At 37.9% G+C, this 23095-nt stretch overlaps 4 protein-coding genes across 12 annotated transcripts; 2 read left to right on the plus strand and 2 right to left on the minus strand.

Annotated features, from left to right (window-relative positions):
* Nucleotides 1–388: 388 nt before the first annotated feature.
* LOC107224862 (protein shifted) lies at nucleotides 389–7132 on the plus strand. Its single transcript, XM_015665079.2, has 6 exons — nucleotides 389–1324; nucleotides 2895–3137; nucleotides 4101–4244; nucleotides 4942–5094; nucleotides 6464–6559; nucleotides 6662–7132. Exons 1-6 carry the CDS (start codon nucleotides 1174–1176, stop codon nucleotides 6886–6888), a joined length of 1014 nt encoding a protein of 337 aa, XP_015520565.2. The 5' UTR covers nucleotides 389–1173; the 3' UTR covers nucleotides 6889–7132.
* Nucleotides 5182–8879, minus strand: LOC107224863 (5-demethoxyubiquinone hydroxylase, mitochondrial). Of its 2 annotated transcripts, none has more exons than XM_015665081.2 (3): nucleotides 8744–8879; nucleotides 6218–6385; nucleotides 5182–6077 (listed from the first exon to the last, which is right to left on the minus strand). In XM_015665081.2, the coding sequence occupies exons 2-3, from the start codon at nucleotides 6369–6371 to the stop codon at nucleotides 5644–5646; spliced, it is 588 nt and encodes a 195-aa protein (XP_015520567.1). In that variant the 5' UTR covers nucleotides 6372–6385; nucleotides 8744–8879; the 3' UTR covers nucleotides 5182–5643. The 2 variants fall into 2 exon arrangements, with proteins under 2 accessions (XP_015520567.1, XP_015520568.1); XM_015665082.2 differs by lacking the exon at nucleotides 8744–8879 and adding an exon at nucleotides 7995–8133.
* LOC107224860 (DNA-binding protein P3A2) lies at nucleotides 8240–19903 on the plus strand. 8 transcript variants are annotated; one of them, XM_046742850.1, is made up of 9 exons: nucleotides 8748–8885; nucleotides 10830–10843; nucleotides 10928–11135; nucleotides 12746–12870; nucleotides 13012–13437; nucleotides 13647–13853; nucleotides 14517–14657; nucleotides 14865–15039; nucleotides 17059–19903. In XM_046742850.1, exons 3-9 carry the CDS (start codon nucleotides 10949–10951, stop codon nucleotides 17391–17393), a joined length of 1596 nt encoding a protein of 531 aa, XP_046598806.1. In that variant the 5' UTR covers nucleotides 8748–8885; nucleotides 10830–10843; nucleotides 10928–10948; the 3' UTR covers nucleotides 17394–19903. The 8 variants fall into 8 exon arrangements, with proteins under 8 accessions (XP_046598799.1, XP_046598793.1, XP_046598806.1 ...); XM_046742810.1 differs by lacking the exon at nucleotides 8748–8885 and adding an exon at nucleotides 9721–10722; XM_046742828.1 differs by lacking the exon at nucleotides 8748–8885 and adding an exon at nucleotides 9721–10722 and having other exon boundaries at nucleotides 14892–15039.
* Nucleotides 19904–21099: 1196 nt separating this feature from the next.
* LOC107224899 (cytochrome c oxidase subunit 5A, mitochondrial) lies at nucleotides 21100–22356 on the minus strand. The gene is made up of 2 exons (XM_015665143.2): nucleotides 21951–22356; nucleotides 21100–21493 (listed from the first exon to the last, which is right to left on the minus strand). Exons 1-2 carry the CDS (start codon nucleotides 22156–22158, stop codon nucleotides 21240–21242), a joined length of 462 nt encoding a protein of 153 aa, XP_015520629.1. The 5' UTR covers nucleotides 22159–22356; the 3' UTR covers nucleotides 21100–21239.
* Between the last annotated feature and the right edge of the window lie 739 nt (nucleotides 22357–23095).

Consider the following 23095-nt stretch of genomic DNA (forward strand, 5'->3'; position numbering starts at 1 on the left):
TTTTCCAAAACCAGAGAAAGGTCAACAGATATCACGTTGCGAGAAAGGTTTCATAACGAGTATATATTGTATACGTCAAGAATATCTCTTCCACAATCGCTTATCTCCCCAACTCCGCGGTTGACGAAGCTTCCCGATATACGAAACTAAACAAGGCAATAACCGTATCCGCTTAATGCGCAGATAACGTGAAGATTATGTATGTATATGTATATTTATAGTTTCAACAAAAGTTCAGGAATAAAACATATACGGAAGATAGATATTAGCGAGCGAATTCCTGTCAAATTAGATTTTCAGTTCATACATCTATATTACACATCCATATGTGAATCTCCGAGTAGCAGGCTATAAAAACAGCACATAAGTCTAAGCTGGTTGTACGTCGTGGACCCCGCCGCGGGAGAAGTTCACGGGCAATCGGAGTCTCGGAGAGATTAGATCGCGAGAGTCGGAGTCTGGAACCACAGAGCGAGCCGAAATCTTTTTTCCACCCAATTATTCGCAGTCGATCATCAAGCCGGTTTATCTGTGTAAATACGACGTGGTCCCTTGTCCTTACTGTTATACCGCTACGTATGCATACAGCTTGCCGTGAACGCGAGTAAGACGCGACTTTGCATGGCGCAGCAGCGAGTCGATGCTGTGATCAGAATCCCGAATCCCGAGACCCAGACGAAAAGCAGGAATAAGCGCGAGGATACTCGGCTGCAACGGGGGAGAATTGGGAAAAAGTGAGACGGCGAGATACATCGCGGTCCATTGCAGGGCCGCAGGCTGGCGGAAAGAGGAAGGCAAGTGAAAATTGGTCGGTCGCGGCGGCGATTCGGGGGGGATGGATGGAGAGACGGCTACAGCAGCGGAGAGCAGCGCTTCGTCGTTACTCTCGTTAGTACGGTAGTGGCAGGCGAGACGGGTGGATCGGCAGAGATCGGGTCACAAAAGTATAGTTAGTTTCCGTGCTGCAGAAGGCGGTTTGGTGGACCGATCTCGCAGGAATTTGCGAGTCGAGGGGGGAATAAAAGTATAATCAGAGTCGGAGAAGCGATCCGAGGGCGGGTGTGCGAGGAACGTAGCGTCATATCTAAACTCGGGAGTCAACAATTAATTAAAGCGTTAAATCGGATAATCGACCTTGAATACCCCGGCGCGTGGAAGAGCTCGTCACATACGATGCAGCAGGCCGTAGCCCCGGCAGCCGTGGCTGTCCTGGTCTCGGCGCTGCTCTGCTCCCTCGGGGGCCGGGTCGACGCCAAAAAGACCCGCCCACCAACCGGCGACATATCCCTATGGATCGATCAGCAACAGGTGAAAATGTTTAGCGGTAAGTATATCTCAATCCGTGATAATATGCAAGTATCTTGTCGGAAGGATAATGGTTTTAGAAAATATTCACCTTATAGTACGGGCGAGCTAGATGTTAACCTCAGACTTGCGCGAAGCCTGCATGAATTTCAATGAAACTTTTTGCGATGCCTTTGAAATTGAATTAGAATCAAAGCTTACCACTTGAGAAAATCTGATTTTTATTTGAGTCTGAGAAAAAAAAATATCACCAGTGTTCTCAGGTGGTAAAGTTTACTTGTATTTGTATTACTAAGTGATTTGGACTTGTTTCATTCAATTACTTTTTGGATCAACGTATTCTGAAGTTTTCACGTTATATCGTCTAGCGCGCCGGGACTTGTACCTACCATTCGAAATACCCGCGCCAAATGGTAATTCATGTATACGACGAATTTTGTGGAATTAAATTCTTGTCAATCCGGGGGTTTGAAGGTTCATATCATTGTGGGAATTTATAAGTCTCACAGTCAATTGAAAACACAACAATTTCAAGTTGGTTTTACGTCACCGCATACAGTTTAACCCTCTTTTTTTACGTGTTATTAAAACATTATTCCTATTTCATGCCACTACACGTGCTATTCGCCTACTAACTATAATTATCTACCGATCAATCTCATACCTATAAAATACCTGAAATTGTTATTAATCACTTTAGACGTGTATATCATACATTCCTCTTTGTTCGTTCCAATACATACATGTACTTATGTATGCGCGCGTGTATCGAATACTTTGTTTTCATTTTCCTTCCACCTTGTTCCTTTATCCCTCTGCAAATATACCGCGAACTCCTCGAAAGATCTTGCACGGGCTCTTTGCTCAAGACGGTCAACATATATTATCGTAAGGTAGATAGACACATGTTTCGGAGACTTCGATGCTAGCAAAAGCGTATTGCAGGTATGCTTACCTATATCTTGTATTATACTTATGTATAACTTGTATTAGGGTGTTTCAAAAATACTTCGAGTTATTCAATTAAAATATATTTTACTTTGACCTTGAATAAATTTTGAAGGAGTAATTTTATCGGAAAGTAATAAGAGACTTCTTTTAAAGAGTGTTCAATTCCCTACAAATATGCGTCTGTGAATTTTTTGTACGACGCATCGTTAGCTAGTTATGAAAATCAGATGGAGCGAAAACCATTTTTCCCATATTATTCTTATGGAAAATAGAAAAGTGCGACGTGCAACTTCTTAGTGTCAATATTAAGTGCTGAAATTTGAACAGACATATTTTTATATCTAAATCGAAGTTTTTAACCTGTTAGAAAGAAAATTTTTTGTTTTCCAATACCTTAATGTATACATACATATACCGCATATTATGTGCATACGTATAATTATTCGACCTACGACCTGCAGATCGCAGCGTTTATAGTCACGGCCCGTTTTCATTACAACTTGGATATAACAGGCGTGTATCTCTGACCTCGTGTAACGGACGCAAACGATATTGTTGTTGTTTTATGATATATAATTAATAATAAATATTAAATAATTATAATTATCACTGAAAATTATTTTTTCAACCGCATACAGGATTAGAAATTGAGATATACGCGATAATGGAAGGTACGGTGTTGTCGTACCTCCTGGACCCGGAGCTTGAGACGAAACTACCGACGATACCGAGCGAAGTGTCGTGCGTTAATTTCACGTGGAAGTCTGGCGTTAAGAGGTACTATTATAATTTCGATCGACTCAAATCGGTCAACGAGTCTATCCTCAAGACACCCTCGATCACGATCAAGCAACGAGGGAGGGTGCCGAGGAGACCAAAAGGTGAGAGTTAAATTGATTCTAATTCATAATATCGGAACTATCCTATCTGTAATATGACGTTACATTTACAGAGTTTTAAATTCTTTAGTACGGTTAGAGCGTATATCTCTGCATGTTTATCATCTTTTCACATATCTTTGTATGAAAAGAACAAACTTTATATATAGAAACTTTATCAGTATTCAGGTTTGCGTGCACCAGTATATTATACCTATTATACATAAATCGGGCGTCGACTAATAGAAAGAATTCACTGCTAATCTCTTTACTTATATTATGCGATGTAATTACAAGAAGTGGGGATATTTATAAAGTAGCTTACGAAATACGTAACTGAAATAACTTCTAACGTCGGGTAAAATTTACATAGAATAATTATGATAAACTCGATCGCTCGTTCGCGCATATATATGTTAATTATGCCCAATACACGTCGGGTATTGAGTTATTATTATTCATACACTATATCGGAGCTTTTTCGATCTATTCTGATTTCTTTTTACAGTCAGTATGAAATCAAACAAGCGTCGACAACATTGCTTAAACGAATGTGGTTCTTCCAACGCTTCTATTATGTCACATTCATTATGTGGATTCAACGTCTGGGAATATACTTATGACATAATTTTACAAATATGCATAAATCGCAATCTATCTTCACGATCGACAGATGTCGTATTAGGATTACGTACCTCGGCACGTATTTCCCTTTAAAAGTTGCGTTGTTTTATTTATTTATTTTTTTCTGTTTTTATCGAGGCAAGATGATAACAAGAAAAGAAACACAGCTTCTACAGAAGCAGGGAAATAAATTGTAATTTGGAGGCTTGCGAATTGAAAAGAAGAACGCAGACAATTCTTGCTTCTGGTTTTTCGTTTACTTCTTTACGTACTGCAATCTGGTATTATAAATATGATGGAAACGCACGATGTAAGCTATATACAAGTATGTTAAAATTGCAGAATTCAGCGTGCTTCTACCATGTTCGGGGAATAGTTCAGGCGTTGTTCAATTCAAGATCGGGCTGGTCATCCAAACGCGGAAGGGTGTTCCCCTGAAAGGAACCCCCCTTCGGCTGAGCTTGCAAAAGGAATGCGCCCTACGCGGTGAGTGTGCTTGCATCGTAACCCAGTGTGTCCTTCACCCCCGTCGCTGTCCATCCAGGATTCGGTACTTGGGGGCGTCTATTAATTACGTGAGGTGTATTTTTTTTTTTTTTAATTTGGACCCCCCCTCCCCCTCACCTGAGATTTACTCTATAATTTTTAAATAATTAAATGTAATTTATACGTTCATATATTTTGCTTCATTATATACCACTAAATACAAAGTTGACGTGAGATTTTCGTCGACACAATGTTTACGCCGCATTCCCGCCCTTCAATCATTTTTCTTATTTCCCTCTCTCGCACGTGCCCTTCATTGCACACGCGACTGATTACGCCTAACGGAAGTAGTCGGACAATGAGGAGAACACGCGCGATTAGGTCTCAATTGGCTCCTCAGACTATAACGTACGTAGATGAGAACGTGAAGGTTCTGAGAATTCTTTCACAGACACCTTTGATGCAAAATTTTCGTGAAGATTGTGAAATTCACGTCGTTTTGCGAAAGATTATTTATTTTTTTTTCACGTGAGATTTTCCAATCAACTATGAAATTTTACGAAGTCCAGACTTTAGAGGAAGATGTTATCGAAATCTCTCGCAGTGTGCCGGAAAATTCATGTAGAAGAATCTAAAAACTCGTATCACCGGTGGAGGTGAAGATTTGGTCAATTAAAATTTTACACATACTTTGCAGAACCTAATCCTGGACCATGTCCAGATGGTTACTTGGGACCACCGCATTGTAAGAAGGCGTTGTGCTATCCCAATTGCATGAATGGTGGAAACTGCACCGCACCTGGAGTCTGTTCCTGTCCACCAGGTTTTCAAGGACCTTATTGCGAAGGAGGTATACTACTAATAATACAAACTTGTACTGGAAAGGGTAGCATAGAATATCTGGCCCAATATGAAATTATTATTCGTTCAACCGAGGTTTATGAAAACATATCATTTTATTAATCAACATTTGTACAAAGATAAATTATTTACAGAAAAGTAACGCGGCGTAGACAAGGTTGGATAAAATATTGTAATCGTCGATTAGTAGTCTTTGAATATTGCTTAATTGTAAGTGAAACAAAGTTTAGCGCTGCAGGTTGCGTTGGAGCAAAGTAGCCGCATAGGATCAAAGCGTGGGCAATGTCTAGAGAATTATAATCAGCGATATCAGCTTCGAATAGAATAGTGTACGACTACAAACTTGCACTGACACCGGTTACATTGAATCATATCCATTTTCTGTGTTTTAACTAGGATCTATCGAAGTAGCAAGACCAATTTCACAATTCAAATCGCATTTTACAATTAAGAACTTTGAGAACACACGACCTGGGTGAATCGCAAAACGGATCAACCTCTGTTTAATAAAAGTAATACCTAGAATTACAAGCCTGATTTAAATGACTTTTGATATCGTTATGGCAGTTTTGCATCCTGCTTTAATAACGTTAGTTAAAGCTTTATAAAACGGTGCCTGTTCAGCACCATGATCAATTCCAGTGTCGTGATGTTCCTGCTCTTCATCACGGAACTTTCGTATTGTATCCAACAACTCTTTGTCTACGTTCTCGTCACTATTTTCCATCAAAGATCGCAGCTGCTCGTTATAGTGCTCAACGATCACAGTCTCCACTGCTACAGTACAGGCCATTGCTGCCTTTGGTCCCATCATTGCTGTCCCAGCACCCAAAACGAATCCGGCTACGTTCCATAACGGAACGAGAACCGTCGGTCTTACGCGGTGTTTCCTGATTAATTCTTCAAACTTTTCGCGGTGCCCTTTTTCCTGATCCCACATATGCTGTATAGTCGGCCCCACTGATGTTTTGCCTGTAAATTACCATCAGAGTCAATCAAGTTTGCTCAATAAATAGGAGTTGGCATGGTATCGACATTTCTTTGACTGCATAGGCAAAGATGATGGGTTCAGAGAATTATGAATTCATAACTTATTAATTTGCATAGCAAACCTAGGACAGCCATTTGTCCTGCGTATATTCGGTCTGCTCCAAGTTCACCAGCATGGTCCACTCTTATAATAGCATCCAACAGTTTCCCAGCTTTTGTATTGGACGTTGCAGATGAAGCTGTGCTCGCCAAGCGGCAGCCACTCAGGCGCAACATGTTGATTAAGAATTCTGAAAGAAAAAGTAGAATAAGAGTAAAATTACTTTAGCTCACAGAACTGAAACAATAATTTTTTCAAATATTTACAGGTATTTGCACAGAGAAATGTTTGAATGGAGGTAAATGTGTGCAAAAGGATACCTGTGAATGCCCCAAGGGATACTTTGGTCTTCGTTGTGAATTTTGTAAGTACAATATAAATTCCTTGATAGACTTCTAAGCAGTACTGACAGTTTTTTATTTTTTTCACAAATTTTGTTCAGTTACGGATGTTATTTATTTCACAGCCAAATGCGTGATTCCTTGTGTAAATGGTGGAAAATGTAAGGGAAACAATGTGTGTCGTTGTCCGGCTGGATTCAAAGGCAATCATTGCGAGATTGGGAGAAGATCACCGCAGAGGTCGGCATGTACGAGACCTTGTCGAAACGGCTCGTGCCAGCCAGACAACACGTGTCAGTGTGAACCTGGGTGGTTTGGGAAATTATGCAACAAGAATAAGCCATGGGCTTGAAAACAAGATATTGCCGGTACCAGACGATCTTGCAATATATACCCTAGTACTCCCTCCTGCCCCCCTCCGCCCCTTCAGAGATGTGATATGTAAAATTGTTTTACACCAATTTTATGATAATAAAACGATTGTTGTTGTTTTTATTATTATTATTATTATTATTAATATTATTATCGTTTGTTATAAGATATATTATTATAGCGATTGTATAAAGCAAATAATAAAGGTTCTTTTTTTCCTTTTATCACACTGTTTATATTATTTAACAGTATGAGAACTTGTTTACTGTAAACTGTAACTGATTCAATTAAATTCAAAGAAATTCATTTTGTTCAATTTTGAAGGTTTCATATGGATTCAAACTTTTATTTATTCACTACGATTTGGATTTTCAAATTGAATCAGGTTGAATCTTTTATCATACACTGTTAATTGTAAGCTTATTTGAAATTTCAACATAGCAATGACGACTTTATGTATAATTTTACAATATTAGTAAGATTTCTTAGTTGTTTTTTTCAGTTGGTGGCTAAGATGAGGAACAATTCATTTCCAGCATAGTCACTAAATCCTGAAGTGAAGGAAATATGCAGATTCGAATCAAAAATCGACAAAACAGAACATTTGGGTATTAAACTAAGTTGGTCCAAGCAATTTTTTCCGTTCACAGTCATTTATATATCCATTCAGCTTACGGCTTGCAGAATGTAAAACGAGTATGGAAAAATGTATTAAACCAGCCAATGGTTGCATTTATTTGTAAAAATTATTGAAATTTCAATGCACGACCAGTTGTTTCGTCATCCAACTAAAGTCTATGCTCTAGTCGATAGGATTTTTCTGTAACTCTAAAACAACTAGCCCCTAAAATAATGTCGAACAATGCGCACAACCAAGTGTCATTAATCTATCACTAAGGAGTTGATATTTGAATTGTGCACTGTCCAGAGTGAGGATTTAATGAGACTAAACCACACGTCGTGATTGCAAATAAATGAAAAAATAAAATCTACCCGACAGTGACTGATAAGTTTGTAAACACAGCAACAATAGAGGACGAGAGACGTCTCGCTGCCGGCGCAGTGTAGGTAACATGTAATGCGTACCTTTTCGGAGGATCTAAAATTTTATAACGAACCACCAACTTCGAAGGGTTGCCCCGTAATTTTTTCTCTTCCAATTATAATTTGAGGTTACAAGACAACGGTACGTGGTACTTGGAACAAAGTCACGCGCGTGTTGGCGCCTGAGAAGAAGAGTTTAACTCGAGGGGAATCAAAAGGTTCGGTCAGAGTGCGGTGTTTGTGAAATTACGAGGCGGAAACGTAGAATGCGGGACGGCGGTCATGGCGATCAGATGAATCGCCGTTCGTCCCGCATTCGCATAGATTTTACCGTAGGCGAGAAGACGCCCTACGGCCTACCGACGCGAGGCGCGGGCACGGACGAGCCAATCGGAGGCCGTAAACAGAGACCGCCATGACATGTACGTTTTATTATCCAATCGGATTATTACAGGCTTGTATATATGCGTACGATGTTCGTGTTTCCGTGGTGGCCAGCGTAAATTTGGAAATAAACTTGGTAAATCGGTGAGTATGGTAACGCTAATATGTTGTGAAATGTAATTTAACAAAGGCCTCTCGGGTTGCGGCACTATTCGGCCGTGTACCGAGCGTTAAATAGAGAGAATTTCGTATCGTCTGCTAACCACGCAACGCGCAGGCTCGCCCAAAATGGCTGCCGTATCGCGTTTGTTATGGAAGGCCGTCCGAGGCGTAGGGCCGCGTAGGCGATCGATACGCCTGGCAAATGCCATGGTGCGTGTGACGGGTGGTGGTATTGTGATATTTACCTTGATAAATTAACGGTGCCCGTCGGTGGAGGCCCGTCCGGGTTAACGTTGTCCTGGTGGAGTTACTGCGTCGCTAAGAACCGTGAGAGATGGCCGTAGGACGGCCGACGGCGGCAGTCCTCCCGCAGACGCAGGCTTAAAGGTGCGTACGCAACTCGCGATTTTAACTGGGCTTGCTCCAGAGTTCTTCGGACATGAGCTTTGCCCGTCCGGGGCTCTCTTTTACCTTGCCCTGCGCATTTTGACTCGACGATCAGGACGAACAAGACGACGCCGACGTCGACGAGTCGCGCTGAATTACCACGCAGATATTCGAGGCTACTCCGCGCCTAATCTTCGTGCTCGAACCTCCTCGTCCTCAACCTCGTTCGCTACTCGAGCTTCATCACCGTTCTCAGGATCGGTTCAAACAAATCGGGACCCTTCTTCTGTTTCACCCTCACCTTTCCTCTCGTTCCCCAAACTTATCCTCTTCCTATCTGACACTTAACCAAAAAGTTACATATATCATTTTATCCGTCACCCAGCGCTACGTCCGACTATCAGTTCTATCTCGATACTCCGTTCCAGTACGCTCAGTTCACATCATGGCATACGCTCTCCGCAACGTTTCCATACCGCCAACCTTCCTTACTGCTTGTGCCCGGAGTCGATTGAAAACACTCGTAGGGTTTCAGCAGGATTCTCCTCCTGTTGTCAAGTTTCACCTACCTAAAAGATTCATGGCACTCGGATATGTTTATTTTATTTTTTTCTGTGTACCGGTACACAGCCGTTACCTATCGCGTAGAAAATATTTGATCATGTCTTTACCAATGCCGAAAAGATGAAGTAGCGGGTTCTCTTTTCATGTAATCATGTATCCAAAATTCTGGAAAAGAGCAATGTTGCTCAATTTTCTAAACAACATTTACGATTATTTCACGACGTCTGTTTTTCAAAGTAAGTTTGGCATTAAAATTAGGCCATGGTGGGTGTAGAGCCTCTTCCTCGGTCTCTCTAGATTGCTGTATTGATTTCTTTTGGCCATCTCCCCTCTAGTTTGTCCTTTCCCCCTCACATTCTCCACCCCCTTTGCCCATTCCCCCACAAGCATGCTGGCCACCCCACATCGGGCAAAGCCTGCATTCAATAAGGGGATGAGGCTGTACTTACAATTCATCATTTATAGCTTAGCAGGCTTTGTGAAAACAATTATTATGCGATAGTACAAACTTATGGTTCCTTTTTAAATTTTTTCATTTTTTCTCCACCTTACGCCAAACAGATGTTCCTGCAAAACGTTTCCAAGTTCCTCTAATCCCTATATTCTTTAATTTCATCATTTGCCATGGATAAGAAATTTTTTTATCGAGGGCATGATAATAAACAATGGGCGAATGAAATTTTAGTTCCTATTACTTGTAATTTATAAATACAATATGAGTATAAGAACATGCATACCGAACCAAATTGAAGACTTACACAGAATAGGACTGTTTCAATTCTGCCAATATTTCAAGTTTGGACAGTACCTGCTGTTGATATATAATCTCTGAAATCAGTATCATTGGTTCTTAACTAAACCGGCACTTGTTGCGTACAATTAAGACTTGCAATACTGTCCAAAATATTATGCTAGGATTTTGAAACACCGTGATAAGTATATCGAAACTGTGCTGAAAACTCCATTTCAAGCTGTACTAGCTCAGTAACCTGAAAAATGTTATTTATGGGGAACAAGTCTTAAAGTAGGCAGTTAGGAGACTGGCAAAATTGGTAGTTCTCTCAGTTCATTGTATTCAGACAAGCCGAAACACAAATATAGTTTCTAAAATAATGCATACCAGAAATTGTGTTGAAAAGTAATGATTAAAATTACCATCTTATTTCAAATTTTATGCATAAAAATTTTTAGTTTTGACAAGTACAAATACTTGCCAGAATCAAAGCTGCAATGATACATCAAAGACCTCAAATAATTCTTCTGAAAGCTCGTGGTAATTTATGAATAATTAAAATCGTCCAATTATATCTCTTACATCGGATGATAGACAATTCAAAAATGAAACTGTAATGAAACGTTGAATAACGCTTTTTTTCACAGAGATACAACTCACGGTGATGTAGAAGACCAAAATCGTTGCAAATTACTGATACAACTGACGGGACATTGCAATAATCAAGACCTTGAAAAACATTCAGCTGTCAAAAGTGAAGGAAAGGATGGTGTCGCTGCCTAGTGCAGAATCCGGAGCCTTGGACCGAATGGACCGGCTCTCGGACGAAGACGATGATGAGCCAACTAGTGGATCTGAGACGTACGAAGAGGGGGACCTTTTGTCCGCTGCAATGGACGATGATGTTACCGCCCAGCTCGCCGCTGCAGGTTGGCAAAACAAACACGCTAATGGTGATTTCCATTTTTTTGCTTTTCCGACTTTTGAATTACCAACTCGCGATTCTAATCTTTTAATGTACGTTTTATTCGATTGTCCAAACGTTGATCGTTGCAGGGTGCTTTCTCTGAGTCAGAGTAAAAGATTAACATTCATGGTCATTTACATCAAACCTCATACTTAGTAATTGTCGCGTTGATATTTTTATACTATTCGTAATTTTGCAACTGTAGAAAAAACAATCAATAATCAAATACCGTATGTATTTATCCATTTGTTTTTACGATTTAAACCAGCTCTAGACTTGAAATTTCTGAAACGCAAATCCAATGCACTCACAGATTACCGTCTGTAATTTTTAAAACGAGTTCCTCTGTTCAGTCTATCAAATCTTATTTTATTACAACATCTTATAGAATTTGATCTGAGTTCCAATTTATGAAATTTTTGCTAGCAAAATGGATTTTGTCTGTTGTAAAATTTGACTATTACTTTGATGAGAGACACCCTGCGCAATAGTACGTGTCCGAGGGAAGTACAAATAAATTGGTAATTATTGTTTATCACTATACTATGACATTATACCTTACATTATGATTTACATGTACTAAATATTTGTTCTTATTAGTAGGAGGTAAATTTTATATCGGCATTAAATTCTTTCAATTTCGAATCACGTCGAGATACAGATATCGATGAATCAAGTTTTTTTTATATTTTGCAAATATAAGCGAAAAGTAATTCAAATGGTACAGAATCTATATTGGCGTAGTATTTATTCGAACAAATCTTTCTTTTGTATTCTTATTTATTATTCACCACAGCTGATTGTATTATATTATTATTTTTCGTCGTTTTTGTGCTGCTACTCTTTAATGCTTGAATTCTAGAATATCGAAAATCTCTAACGAATAATCTATTATTCTTGTTCGTATTAATCTTCTGAATCACTAATGTCACAGTGAATTGACAATCTCATGAACTGATTATCGCATATTCAATGAGTGTTTGAAAAATTTTAACAAAAATTGATCCATCTCTAGTAAAAGCTAAGTATTGAGCTACAGAGAAAAGAAATGATTCGAATTGTTGATAAAATTTATTTACCTGTGCAAAGGCATGATTGTCATTAATATTTAACATGAAAAGGATCAATAATATTTTTAATTTCGGTGAGATGTTCATCAGTGACGCTCTTCCATGCAGGATTATCCTGTATTTTGTGTGAAATGCAGATACGTGTTGTTCTAATGTTGCTTGTGCGTTTAATTTGTTGTACGAAGTACACACGTGTGTTTTGTATTTTAATGCATTTAATTATTAAACGTTGTATTAGCACAATATTGCCTTTATTGTAAATCGGACCATCTTGTATTTAGAAATCCATTCCAACGTGAAGTCATTTTCACTTTTCGTTACAAATATTGTTGCATTGGTGTATTGGCAATGCAAGAAATATTTTTTCTTTTCGGAACTGGATTTGAGAATATGTTGGTAAAAACATTCATCTATCACAAACTTGGGAGAATTCACACGTGGTCTTTAATGGCAATATTTGACTGGCACAACTTGTCCATTCTCATATTAGAAGGACTGAACGGTATCTGATAATGAGTGTACCTAGGGCCAGTCGGGGTAGCTGCAGCTGCTGCCATCGTTTCAGCCAAGAAGCGAAAACGGCCTCATAGTTTTGAGACTAATCCTAGTACTCGTAAACGACAGCAAAATAGGCTTCTACGAAAACTTAGGGTGAGTACAGAAACGCTCTATCAACAATTTTATTCAAATATTCGTAGGCTTCAACTTGAACATTTTTTTTCACTAATATTTTACAAACTGTTTGACCAATTCATATTTGCTCGTTAATTATACATTTCCTTATTTTTCCAGCAAACCATCGACGAATTTGCAACACGCGTTGGACAGCAAGCTGTTGTTCTTGTGGCCACACCTGGTAAGCCTAACAGCAGCTACAGGGTCTTTGGTGCCAAACCGCTGGAAGATGTCGTTAAGAACCTTAGGAGTATGGTAATGGAAGAACTAGAGAGCGCATTGGCTCAGCAAGCACCACCACCTGTACAAGAGGATCCGTCCCTGTACGAACTACCTCCACTAATAATAGACGGCATACCAACACCCGTTGAAAAAATGACCCAGGCCCAGCTTAGGGCGTTTATACCTTTGATGCTGAAGTATTCTACAGGCAGAGGTAAGCCTGGCTGGGGGCGCGAAAGTACTCGACCGCCTTGGTGGCCTGAAGAATTACCTTGGGCCAATGTTCGCATGGATGCTCGATCCGAAGACGAGAAACAAAAGGTCGGTGGATGGGATTTTCCAGAGGGAAGAGAAAATACAGTGAATTTAAAATATCGTTACGCATGACCACCTTAGAAACATTCTGAATTAGAGATTATTTTGTCACTCCTACTATCTGTCGAATTTGAAGTCATAGAAAAAAAAAAAAACTAAATTGATATTTTTGTATGAATAATTTTTTTGTTGATATGTGTCTCTTTATGTTATAGATTTCTTGGACACATGCACTGAGGCAAATCGTGATAAACTGTTACAAGTTTCACGGCCGAGAGGATCTACTACCAGCGTTTAGCGAAGAAGATGACAAAACGACAATTTTGATTCAGCAACAAACGCCGCACTCTTCCTCGCATCAGTCACATGCTTCTAACCAAGGCCAAGGAAGCCAGTCAGGACAACAACAACAACAACAAACGGTGGGGATTGTTGTACGCGTTATGCCACTTTTGCTTCCGAAGGGTAGCTTGACGTGATCCCCTATCTCTCCTTTAATTTTTTCTACTTTATGCACAAGTTGTGCGGACATACGAACCTAGGAAATCCTCAAACTACCGCCTGATACTTACACATGATTGTCACGCATAGTATTCAATGCGGTAATTCAATAAATAACAATGAAAGTATCAGGTATTCTGTGTCATGTGGATGAAGAATTGTTTCGTCGGCAAAATCCGGTTTTTTCGTTCTTATAATTTCGATGGTCGGTGCTGCCACGGGATTGGAGCACAGTATTTAATTACCATCGATATTGAGGGGGGGGGGGGGGGTGATGATATTACGCTGAAACATTTATTTTATTTTTTTCACCATTGATCCCAAAGTCTCAGCCAACCCTTTAAATCATGTAAGACTACTTAGATTTTTCCGAAATGATTTATGATATCATATCATTTGCACAACCAGCTGGTAAACTTTCTGAGATCCCACCAGATATTAAAACTCTGTATTATCTCTGCATAGTCAATAAGTGAAATAATTAACCACTCTACTTGAGGAACTATATTCTTCGATTGGCATTTACTGGCAAAAAGATATATTTCGTTTGTGTAACGTGTTGCGCTGTGTTCCTCGTTTTGCAGATGACAGCACAATATCCAACAGCGGTCTTGCAGACCATAACAAATCCCGATGGAACGGTATCAATAATACAAGTTGATCCAAGCAATCCTATCATTACACTACCAGATGGAACAACGGCACAAGTTCAAGGTGTTGCTACCGTAAGTGATAAGCTCCGTATTTTATACAACGAGGAATTATCGCCTCTCTAACATACTCAGAAAGTAGTTAGGAATAACTTGTAGAACGTAAACAACCAAAGAATGATGAATTTCAAGCGCAAGGTGGTACTTTATGCTTATAGGCCAAGCCTAGTAAAGTGCAAACAGAAACACCAGCAGGTTCCGATTCACCCTTCTTTCGTTTAGTTTGATGAAAATCTGCATTCGTTTCAGATCCACACAAGTCAAGGTGAGGTTCAAACTCTTGCCGAAGTTACGGGGGGAGGCGAGGGCGGCAGCGTTTCCGTCGACCTTAACAGCGTGACTGAGGCTACGCTGGGACAAGATGGCCAGATTATCCTCACTGGGGAAGATGGACACGGTAAAACAATTTTCTATAGGCTCTGCACCGTCCCCGGTCAGGAGTTACTCGGGCAGTGACTCGAATGGCTGGCCAGCAAACGTTTATTACTTCAGTGTAATGCACCGTTTCTACGCCTCCAAATAAAAGTGATGCACACGTTTCCTCATTTTTACATTCGCAAATTTTCAAGTTGTAGCTTTAATCAATTCAATTCAGTTACCGCATAAATCAGGCGTATGAATCAGAGATCTTTGGACCGAGGAAAGCTGTGCGAAATTTTTACTTTGAGGTAGTTGTGTGTGAAACGATAATTAAAAACAGGTTTCGTTTTATTTTATTTGTAAGTATCCGTATGAGAATTCTAAATCTCAGCACTTGCTACCAAAGGATAGATACACATATCTGTTTACAAATAACTTTATACCTGTGTATGTATCACGTACATATGTATATACATACTGAGGTCTGTTACGGATTATTGTTTTTTTTATTCTCACTTTTTTCTTATTAAATCAACATTTTATTATTATTTTTTTTTCTATCATTGATTTTCTTCCTTCTTATCTTCGCGGAATATACTTGAAACTTTAAATGTGATGCATGTTCCGGAGAGTGAAAGATAGAGAGAGAGAGAAAAAGAGAGTGGAAAAAATATTGTCGTACAAACACTTTACAGATTCCTAATAAACAATATTTTTGCGTCTACGGAATGCCAAATGTACAAATACGCAATTGTAGTCGACGTTCTCTTTGCATATTACATACATACTTAAGTTCGATAATGGATTGAAAAGTTGCTGAAAGTTATAGATTCCAAATATTAGATGAAATTAAAGCAACATAGTAAATTACCTAGATAAAGCCGTGCGACAAAGAGAGATCATACGAGTGAATCGAGACAGTTCGAATTGCAAAGAGAAATTTTATCTTTGTTTTATCATTATTACTATTATTATTATCTAGCGAATATTAATTATTGATTTTACTTAAGCACAGTAACGAAATAAATTTAATGTACATAGATTATTGTTTTATTGATGTTTCATTACTTTGACTTTATATTCTTCATTTCAATATTCCAGGGCAGTCTTCGCCAATATATTTGCTGTGCAATAAAAATGCAGTATATATAACTTAAATTGTGTATCCGTACTGTGTGTTCTGTTTGAAGAAAAAAGTAAAGAAAATAAAGCGCCAGTGATGTTATACTATCATTATTATTATCATGATTATTGTTATTTCATTATAATTAGAGCATTCACGCGTTGTCGGAATAATGAATCGCTTCTCGAAGACTGCCTTAATCAGATTTTTATTTTTCCATTTTTCAATAATTGTGGCATCTCGTTTTTTCGCCACGTCATACGTACATACTGTCTATGTCCCGGAAGTAAAATTGCGAGGTCAGAACTAGTTCTTCAACAATCATTTTACAAGTATGTTTGTATATTCTCTAACAATTTATTGTTTCTTTTTTTTTTTTTTTTTTACGTGTTCACATCAAGAAAACTTCAATACTGAGCCTATGCTGCGAAGCGAATTATTTTAATTACGCTTATCATTTGAATGTTTGTATATACCTTCGTTGGTTAATATTTATGTACAAATTTAATATAGTAGACACCATGAGACAAGTGTTTTGCATGAATCAGATGATAGCGTCAAACTGTGTCGTGAACTGGAGGTCATTTTCATATCCCATTGCTATAAATAATATAGTGCTTAAAATAATAGACCTATTAATACGTAATCATAGCAATTTACTAATCCCATGAGTTTGATTTTAAATCACATTCGGCAACAGGTTTATAATGCAATTTTAAAATCATCAGAAAAATCTAAAGCAGTCAGAGGATTTCTCAAAGTGAAACATTTTAACAACCATGCGGTTAATTATTAGCTCGGTGACAGAGGCACAATAATATTGATGCTCTAAGAAAGTCTGACATAATTCTCCAGTTTACTATACAGCAGAAAGGCTGATGGGAGGGCACATGCAGACCGCAGAACACAGCATGGTTGATATCGGTGTTTCAGGCTATCCGGTTTCCGTATCCGGCGTTATCACTGTACCGGTATCGGCCAGCATGTACCAGACGATGGTAGCCAACATCCAGAGCGACGGTACCATGCAGGTTGTCACTCCGATGGTCCAGGTACCTAAGGTTGAACCAGGAAACGGCGAGACCAGCATCGAGGCAGTTACTATTCAGGGACATCCCATGACTATGATCAATGCAGCTGGCGAGCACCAAGTTCTACAAGTTATATCGCTTAAGGATGCCAATGCTCTCACCAAGGCCATGCAGGCTGAGGTTATTAAGGACGAGGACAGCCAACAACAACAGCAAGCCGCATCTAGTCCCGAATAAACTAATTTCGATGGTTACACGGTTTTACTTCTCAGGCACGAAACGAGCCGCGTGTTTTTCCAGTCTATTTGGATATACAGATTTGCAATTATGAATTATTTGCAAATTGTAGCTCGATTCGATATATATTGAATATATTTATATATACACGTTTGTTTCGCGGATGTTGCAGGGCGCGTTAGGTAAATTGACGCATGTGTCAGACATACCGTCTAGTCAAAAAAGTGTCCAAGCAGAAGAATAGATACAGTATTCTTTGGCTGTAGAGTGAAAGTAAACATGCGGAAACTGCCTATGTCAACATATTTGAGATATTTCGTAATCGTGTTGTTTTTGTGACCGCCAATGTATTCGCATGAATATATTCTACTCACTCTATAATCATATACCTTAATTAGAGAGAGATAAATTTTATCAAATAATCAATCGAAAAATTGAATAAATAATGCATATGTCATTGAAAACGGATGAACGATATTCTTTTAGAGTTACAAAAATGTTACAATGTGGAAGTGACACCGGAAAAGATGGCTGTTTTCCTCTCGTGCATACAGCATTGTCGAATATTTCGGTCATATTTCTTTATTTCTCTTATAAACGACAATTGCAAAAGTTACATGCATTTGCATTTCACTGTTTTTTATATACTTAAATATACTTTAGCATGATGACATTTAACAAAACCTCGTTTAAACTATTGACAATTTGTTATAATTCTATGTTTGGTGAAAAAAGAATACACGATCATATTATTATTTACCCAAAGTAATGAAATATGAAATGAGAAAAATCCGTTAAACTTCGCCATGTGATCTCTCCGGAGTCACTAGATTGAAATGATCATTTTCAAATAATTCCTCAACAATGTCAAAAGCATACTATTATTAAATCTTCAATCCCATGAACTTTTATTGCATATTTCAAAACTTACTTATTTCTTGACATTTTTGAAGACATTTCTTGACCATGTTGTATGCTCGACATTTTTAATGCTTGACGAATCACAACAGGTAACTATTATCCAGATGATAGACATTTACTCTCTATGAAGTAGAGTTTTGAAAATTTTGTTGAAGGATTAGTTTGCTGAAGTAACTTTGAATACCTTTAAATTGAACGATGTTTTTAAATACAAATTACAAATATTAGAATCTTGTAATATGATTACTGTGTTATCGTTGTTGCAATTATCGCTAATGCTCTTCGAATTTGAAAAATTTATAAGTTTTGCTAAAAACAAACAGTTGATATATTTTCATTTGGAAACTTGGAAGTCAATTATTTAGAGAGGAATGCACAAAATCTTGTACCCTTTTATGTGGCGTTGGCGTCATAAATCACGCGAGAAAATGTCGGAACATTAGTTTGCTATTTTTGTGTATGATATTATGTATTGCATCGTCGTTAATACATCACACGTCATACAGCTTTGAGTAAATAAAAGGATGAATCTAGAAATACTCGAAAGAATGTTCGTACTCTCATAAGAAATTATAATGAACTAATAAAATAGAGCTTTATTTGCGCGATTTATTTAACTACGTACACGAGTACTCACACGGCATGTGTAATTCTTGAAATTGGATATAAGACGTGGAGTTGATGAAACGATTCAACCGTTATTCACGTGTTTTTATATAGATAATGAGGTTTTTTTCTCTCTTATTGTTAGTTTAATTTTTTTCAAGAATTTTGTCACCTTTAAAATGTGTACTGGATAACAATACATTATTTTTCAGGGTATTTGTTGACATGTTTTTTTGTTCTTTTTATTTCTGTAGGTTTATTACACTTTCTCTACCTCTTGTTACATTATGTACTGTATATCGAATTGTTTATGTTGTAGCGGTAATTTGTTCTAATTCTATCTGACCATCGTAATTCATTGATTAATTTTTTTATATGAGCACAACGAACGATCTTAGTTTGTGCTTGTTATGCCTTATGCGAATTGCTAATCAATTTAAATACGAATATTTCAAAGAAAAAAAAGATCAGAAAAATTATTAAATAAATCTAAAGAGTTTTACATACTTCATCGCAAAAGGGGAACAACGCATCATGGTACGCGCGGCTCGAAATAGATTGTTTATTATACATACAGTGACCGTTGATCTGCCTACTACTCGTTATAGTATCGTGCCATGTAAATATATTTAAAATGGAAAAACTGTGTAGACGGGTGTGTATGCGCGTGTGAAAGATGCAGTGTGTGCAGGCATGTGAATTTGTGTATGGTACGAAAGGTATTCACCATTGCTTATATTATGACACCAGTGTATGAGTCTGTACACGTAATGTATGTATGATGACTTGGTTGTGTATGAATAGTCAATTGTACAAAAAGAGAACAAAAACACAAAAAAATAAAAAAAATAAAATAAAAGTAGAATAAGGCCAGGATGTGGGTTTGCCCGTTTTACCGTCATTTACTGAAGATGATTTATTCTAATACCTGATTTTATAACATAAAATTAAAAAGAAAAGATAAAAAAAAAAAAACAGCAAACTTAAAGTAACACGTCGAAACACTATTATTATATTATTGTATGCAAAGCGCACACATGTCAGGTGTACCGATGCAAACAAACAATAAAATTGAACAAAACCCAAAAAGCGATGATAAAAATGTTTTTTATATAATAAAAGAGATGTAGTTTTAAATCATGATTGTAGGCAAAGATTGTCAATAGGACAGAAAACTACTATTAAGAAAATTAACCAACTGTATACTACTTAAACAAACATGGCCATTGAGAATTCATATAGTTATTATTATTCTTATTATTATTATCATCACTGTATATGAAGATATATCTGTATGTATAATACTATGATTGTAACGTATGATTTATGTAGTATGCATACGCATTTGTTATGAAATTTCTGAAAGACTTAGTTAAGGTAATTGTCATTTCGAAAAACCGAAAAGAATCTATATCAACGTTTCACAATTAGATTATCTTATATTGTAGTAAGATAGATGTATATGAATTTAATGCCGTGTATGATGTAACGTGATTTGTAAATATGTCGTCATTGTGTTGTATTTTTGCTTCGTTTACTTCTCAATGTAAAAAAAAAAGTAAATTGAGTCGTTAATCTCTATAAGTAATATTTAAGGTATAATTGAAAAGCAGAAAAGAAATGATACAATTAAAAATTTAAATATAGCGATTTACGTGACGAGTCATATTTTGATCTATGATCCTTCTCGGAAGATTATAATCACTAATATTGAAATCAATCTATTGATTAAAGTTATGCTCGTCTTCTACTATTGCTAAAAAACAAAACTTTGGATTACATTATATTTATTACACAGCATAAACAGCACACCTTGCTTTGTCTACTATCAGGCAGGGCAGTCTAGCATGGCCATCAAATATGCATGAGTTGCCCTGTTGACTCTTAAGACGATGGCAGTTCTTTCTGATGTTGTCAAGGTAGCTTTAAAATCGAATCTTAGAATAACATATGATACAGTCTGATAAATGAAAATTGATGATTTAATTTAATTTTTATTCATGATTTTCATTTAGGAATCATTTCAGGGTACATATTCTGAGTAATAAATAATATTGAAATAAATTGATTTATGTTGAATTGTTAGATACGAAACATATCTGTTACAACTTTTGACGAGCCTCAACAGTACACAAAACAAATTGACAAAAGATATGGCAAGGGCAAAAACTATCCGTACTCAGTTTAAATAATTATTTATTTAAATTTTTATACTGTACATGATCTGGTTATTCATAGAATGTATGATTTAAATATTGTTTCAACGGTTCCGAATTTCTATGTGTTGATAAGGAGACTAGCTTGACGGCTTGGCTCGAATTAGTGGATATCATACACTGATTGAAGAGCCAACTCTGGCTTGTCGTAACCCATTTCCTCAGGTGTGTTGATACCCAGCTCCTCCAATGTGGGCTTAATATTCTCAAGTAGATATGGATAAATCTCACCCACTTTGGGACCACATTTATCCTTTATAGATTCTAGATATCTTACTGCTAAGGCAAAATCGTTGAGCCTTCGGCAAGCCTTTAACGCAGCACAGATGATTTTTGGCTCAGGGATGAGATCCATACCTGAAAAAAGATTGTGAATATGAACTTTCGAAGGCAGTAAACCAGTAAGTGGTTTTTTCTTACTATTAAATATCACTCTGAAACCTTGCCAAAATTGCAATACATGTAGGGTAAGTTTGGATTATTTTGAAATGCACAAATTTCTGCACTTTAGGTGAAGAGTTGAATAGACCTTCGATGTACGACCATAAAATCATTACTGGACTAATCTTTCCCGTTCGGAAGGCTTTCGATTTTTTTCACCAACGGTCCGAACGGAGCGTAACTCGTTTTGCATTCGACAGAATTAACAGGTTAGTACCATCGTCTTGTTTTCATGTATTTTTGAGTGGCGAAGAGATAAGAGTACAGGTTCGAAGGTCTCGACAGTCAATCGTGACGAGTTACACAACAATTTCAACCGTTCTAGATGAGACTCTCCGATAACTAAGAGATTAAGATGTGTAAGTATTGTTACCAGCGAGATCGTTCATTGCCTTTCGAATTTCCCATCCATCTATGTCCGGGCGGTTGAAGAAGGCCTCGTATCTGGCATCGAACTCCTCGTCGGATTCCTGGGGACCGCCATGGGAGGCACGACTGTTTTGAAGACCAGCAGTCGCTGCCCGAGGGACGAGTGAGCTCCTCATCGCCGAACCAACGCGACCAGCCACAATACGCAGCATTTTTTACGCCGGGAATTTGATATGACTTGAGGAACCACCTAGTTTTACTCCAAAATGTGATGAAGAAAATTCGACACGGCCCAATCACGAACACCACTTCTCTCACAAAGCTTTCTTTTTCTCTTTCGTTTCGTTGCGTAAAAGACGATGAGATCCCTGGATGGTTGACCGGAAACGAATTGGTACCAACCCTCTACTTTGATCAGCAACTGATTACGCAATAGTCAAAGTCACCAGAAGATAATTGAGAAACGTTCAAGCTGGCACTATTTCTGACACAGATCAAAGCTTTGCCGCATGAAGCAACATCATTGGATGTGTTTTATTTGCCAACTTTCGAGCACGAAAAAACTGAAAGACTCACATGATTGGAATATATTTCAAAATCAGCCATCAGTAGCTTTTGCCCACGCTTTTGTCAAACCTTTCGTTTCGGTAGATAGCAAATGCAAGGTCCCTAGATTAGGAAGGTCAAGGCATGCGTGGGCAAAAAAATTAGTGAGAATGCGCCAAAAGTTTCGTATGACAATGGATGCTTTCCATTTAAAGCACAATATGACACGGTGTAAACATTTCTGGTCTATTCCTTTGCCCGGATTGGCCGCTTACAATAGAGATTTGTACACTGTGTCACACTGTGCTCTAAATGGAAAGCACCCGGTGTAGTTCTGATTCCTGACCTGTCACAATGATTAACCTCAAACTATATACATGCTTCTGTTTATTTCGTGAACGTCAGGACACTAAGGGCGCAACTCGTTATTGATTAACCTCAAAAAATTGAGCAAGATTGGTAAAAACTGGTTAATGCGGTAATTTAAGGTTGATATTTTTTGGGCGAACGCGCATAGAACATTTTTGCCCACGTTATAGTGAGAAAAACTGGAACACGCGTATCTTGACCTTCCTAATCTAGGGATCTTGGAATTTACCACGA

This window comes from Neodiprion lecontei, chromosome 1 (assembly GCF_021901455.1).
Source record: "Neodiprion lecontei isolate iyNeoLeco1 chromosome 1, iyNeoLeco1.1, whole genome shotgun sequence".
In the NCBI taxonomy this organism is placed as follows: Eukaryota; Metazoa; Arthropoda; class Insecta; order Hymenoptera; family Diprionidae; genus Neodiprion; species Neodiprion lecontei.

Bases quoted from the DNA above. Each gene is read 5' to 3' on its own strand.
- LOC107224862 (XM_015665079.2), top strand. From the start codon at position 1,174: ATGCAGCAGGCCGTAGCCCCGGCAGCCGTGGCTGTCCTGGTCTCGGCG. The intron at 1,325-2,894 runs GTAAGTATATCT...AACCGCATACAG, and splicing joins ACAGGTGAAAATGTTTAGCG to GATTAGAAATTGAGATATAC. The intron at 4,245-4,941 runs GTGAGTGTGCTT...CATACTTTGCAG, and splicing joins AAAGGAATGCGCCCTACGCG to AACCTAATCCTGGACCATGT.
- LOC107224899 (XM_015665143.2), bottom strand. From the start codon at position 22,158: ATGCTGCGTATTGTGGCTGGTCGCGTTGGTTCGGCGATGAGGAGCTCA. The intron at 21,494-21,950 runs GTAACAATACTT...ATCTTTTTTCAG, and splicing joins GGCAATGAACGATCTCGCTG to GTATGGATCTCATCCCTGAG.
- LOC107224863 (XM_015665081.2), bottom strand. From the start codon at position 6,371: ATGTTGCGCCTGAGTGGCTGCCGCTTGGCGAGCACAGCTTCATCTGCA. The intron at 6,078-6,217 runs GTTTGCTATGCA...GGTAATTTACAG, and splicing joins AGGACAAATGGCTGTCCTAG to GCAAAACATCAGTGGGGCCG.
- LOC107224860 (XM_046742810.1), top strand. From the start codon at position 10,680: ATGATACATCAAAGACCTCAAATAATTCTTCTGAAAGCTCGTG. The intron at 11,136-12,745 runs GTGATTTCCATT...GAGTGTACCTAG, and splicing joins GCAAAACAAACACGCTAATG to GGCCAGTCGGGGTAGCTGCA. The intron at 14,658-14,864 runs GTAAGTGATAAG...TCTTTCGTTTAG, and splicing joins AAGTTCAAGGTGTTGCTACC to TTTGATGAAAATCTGCATTC.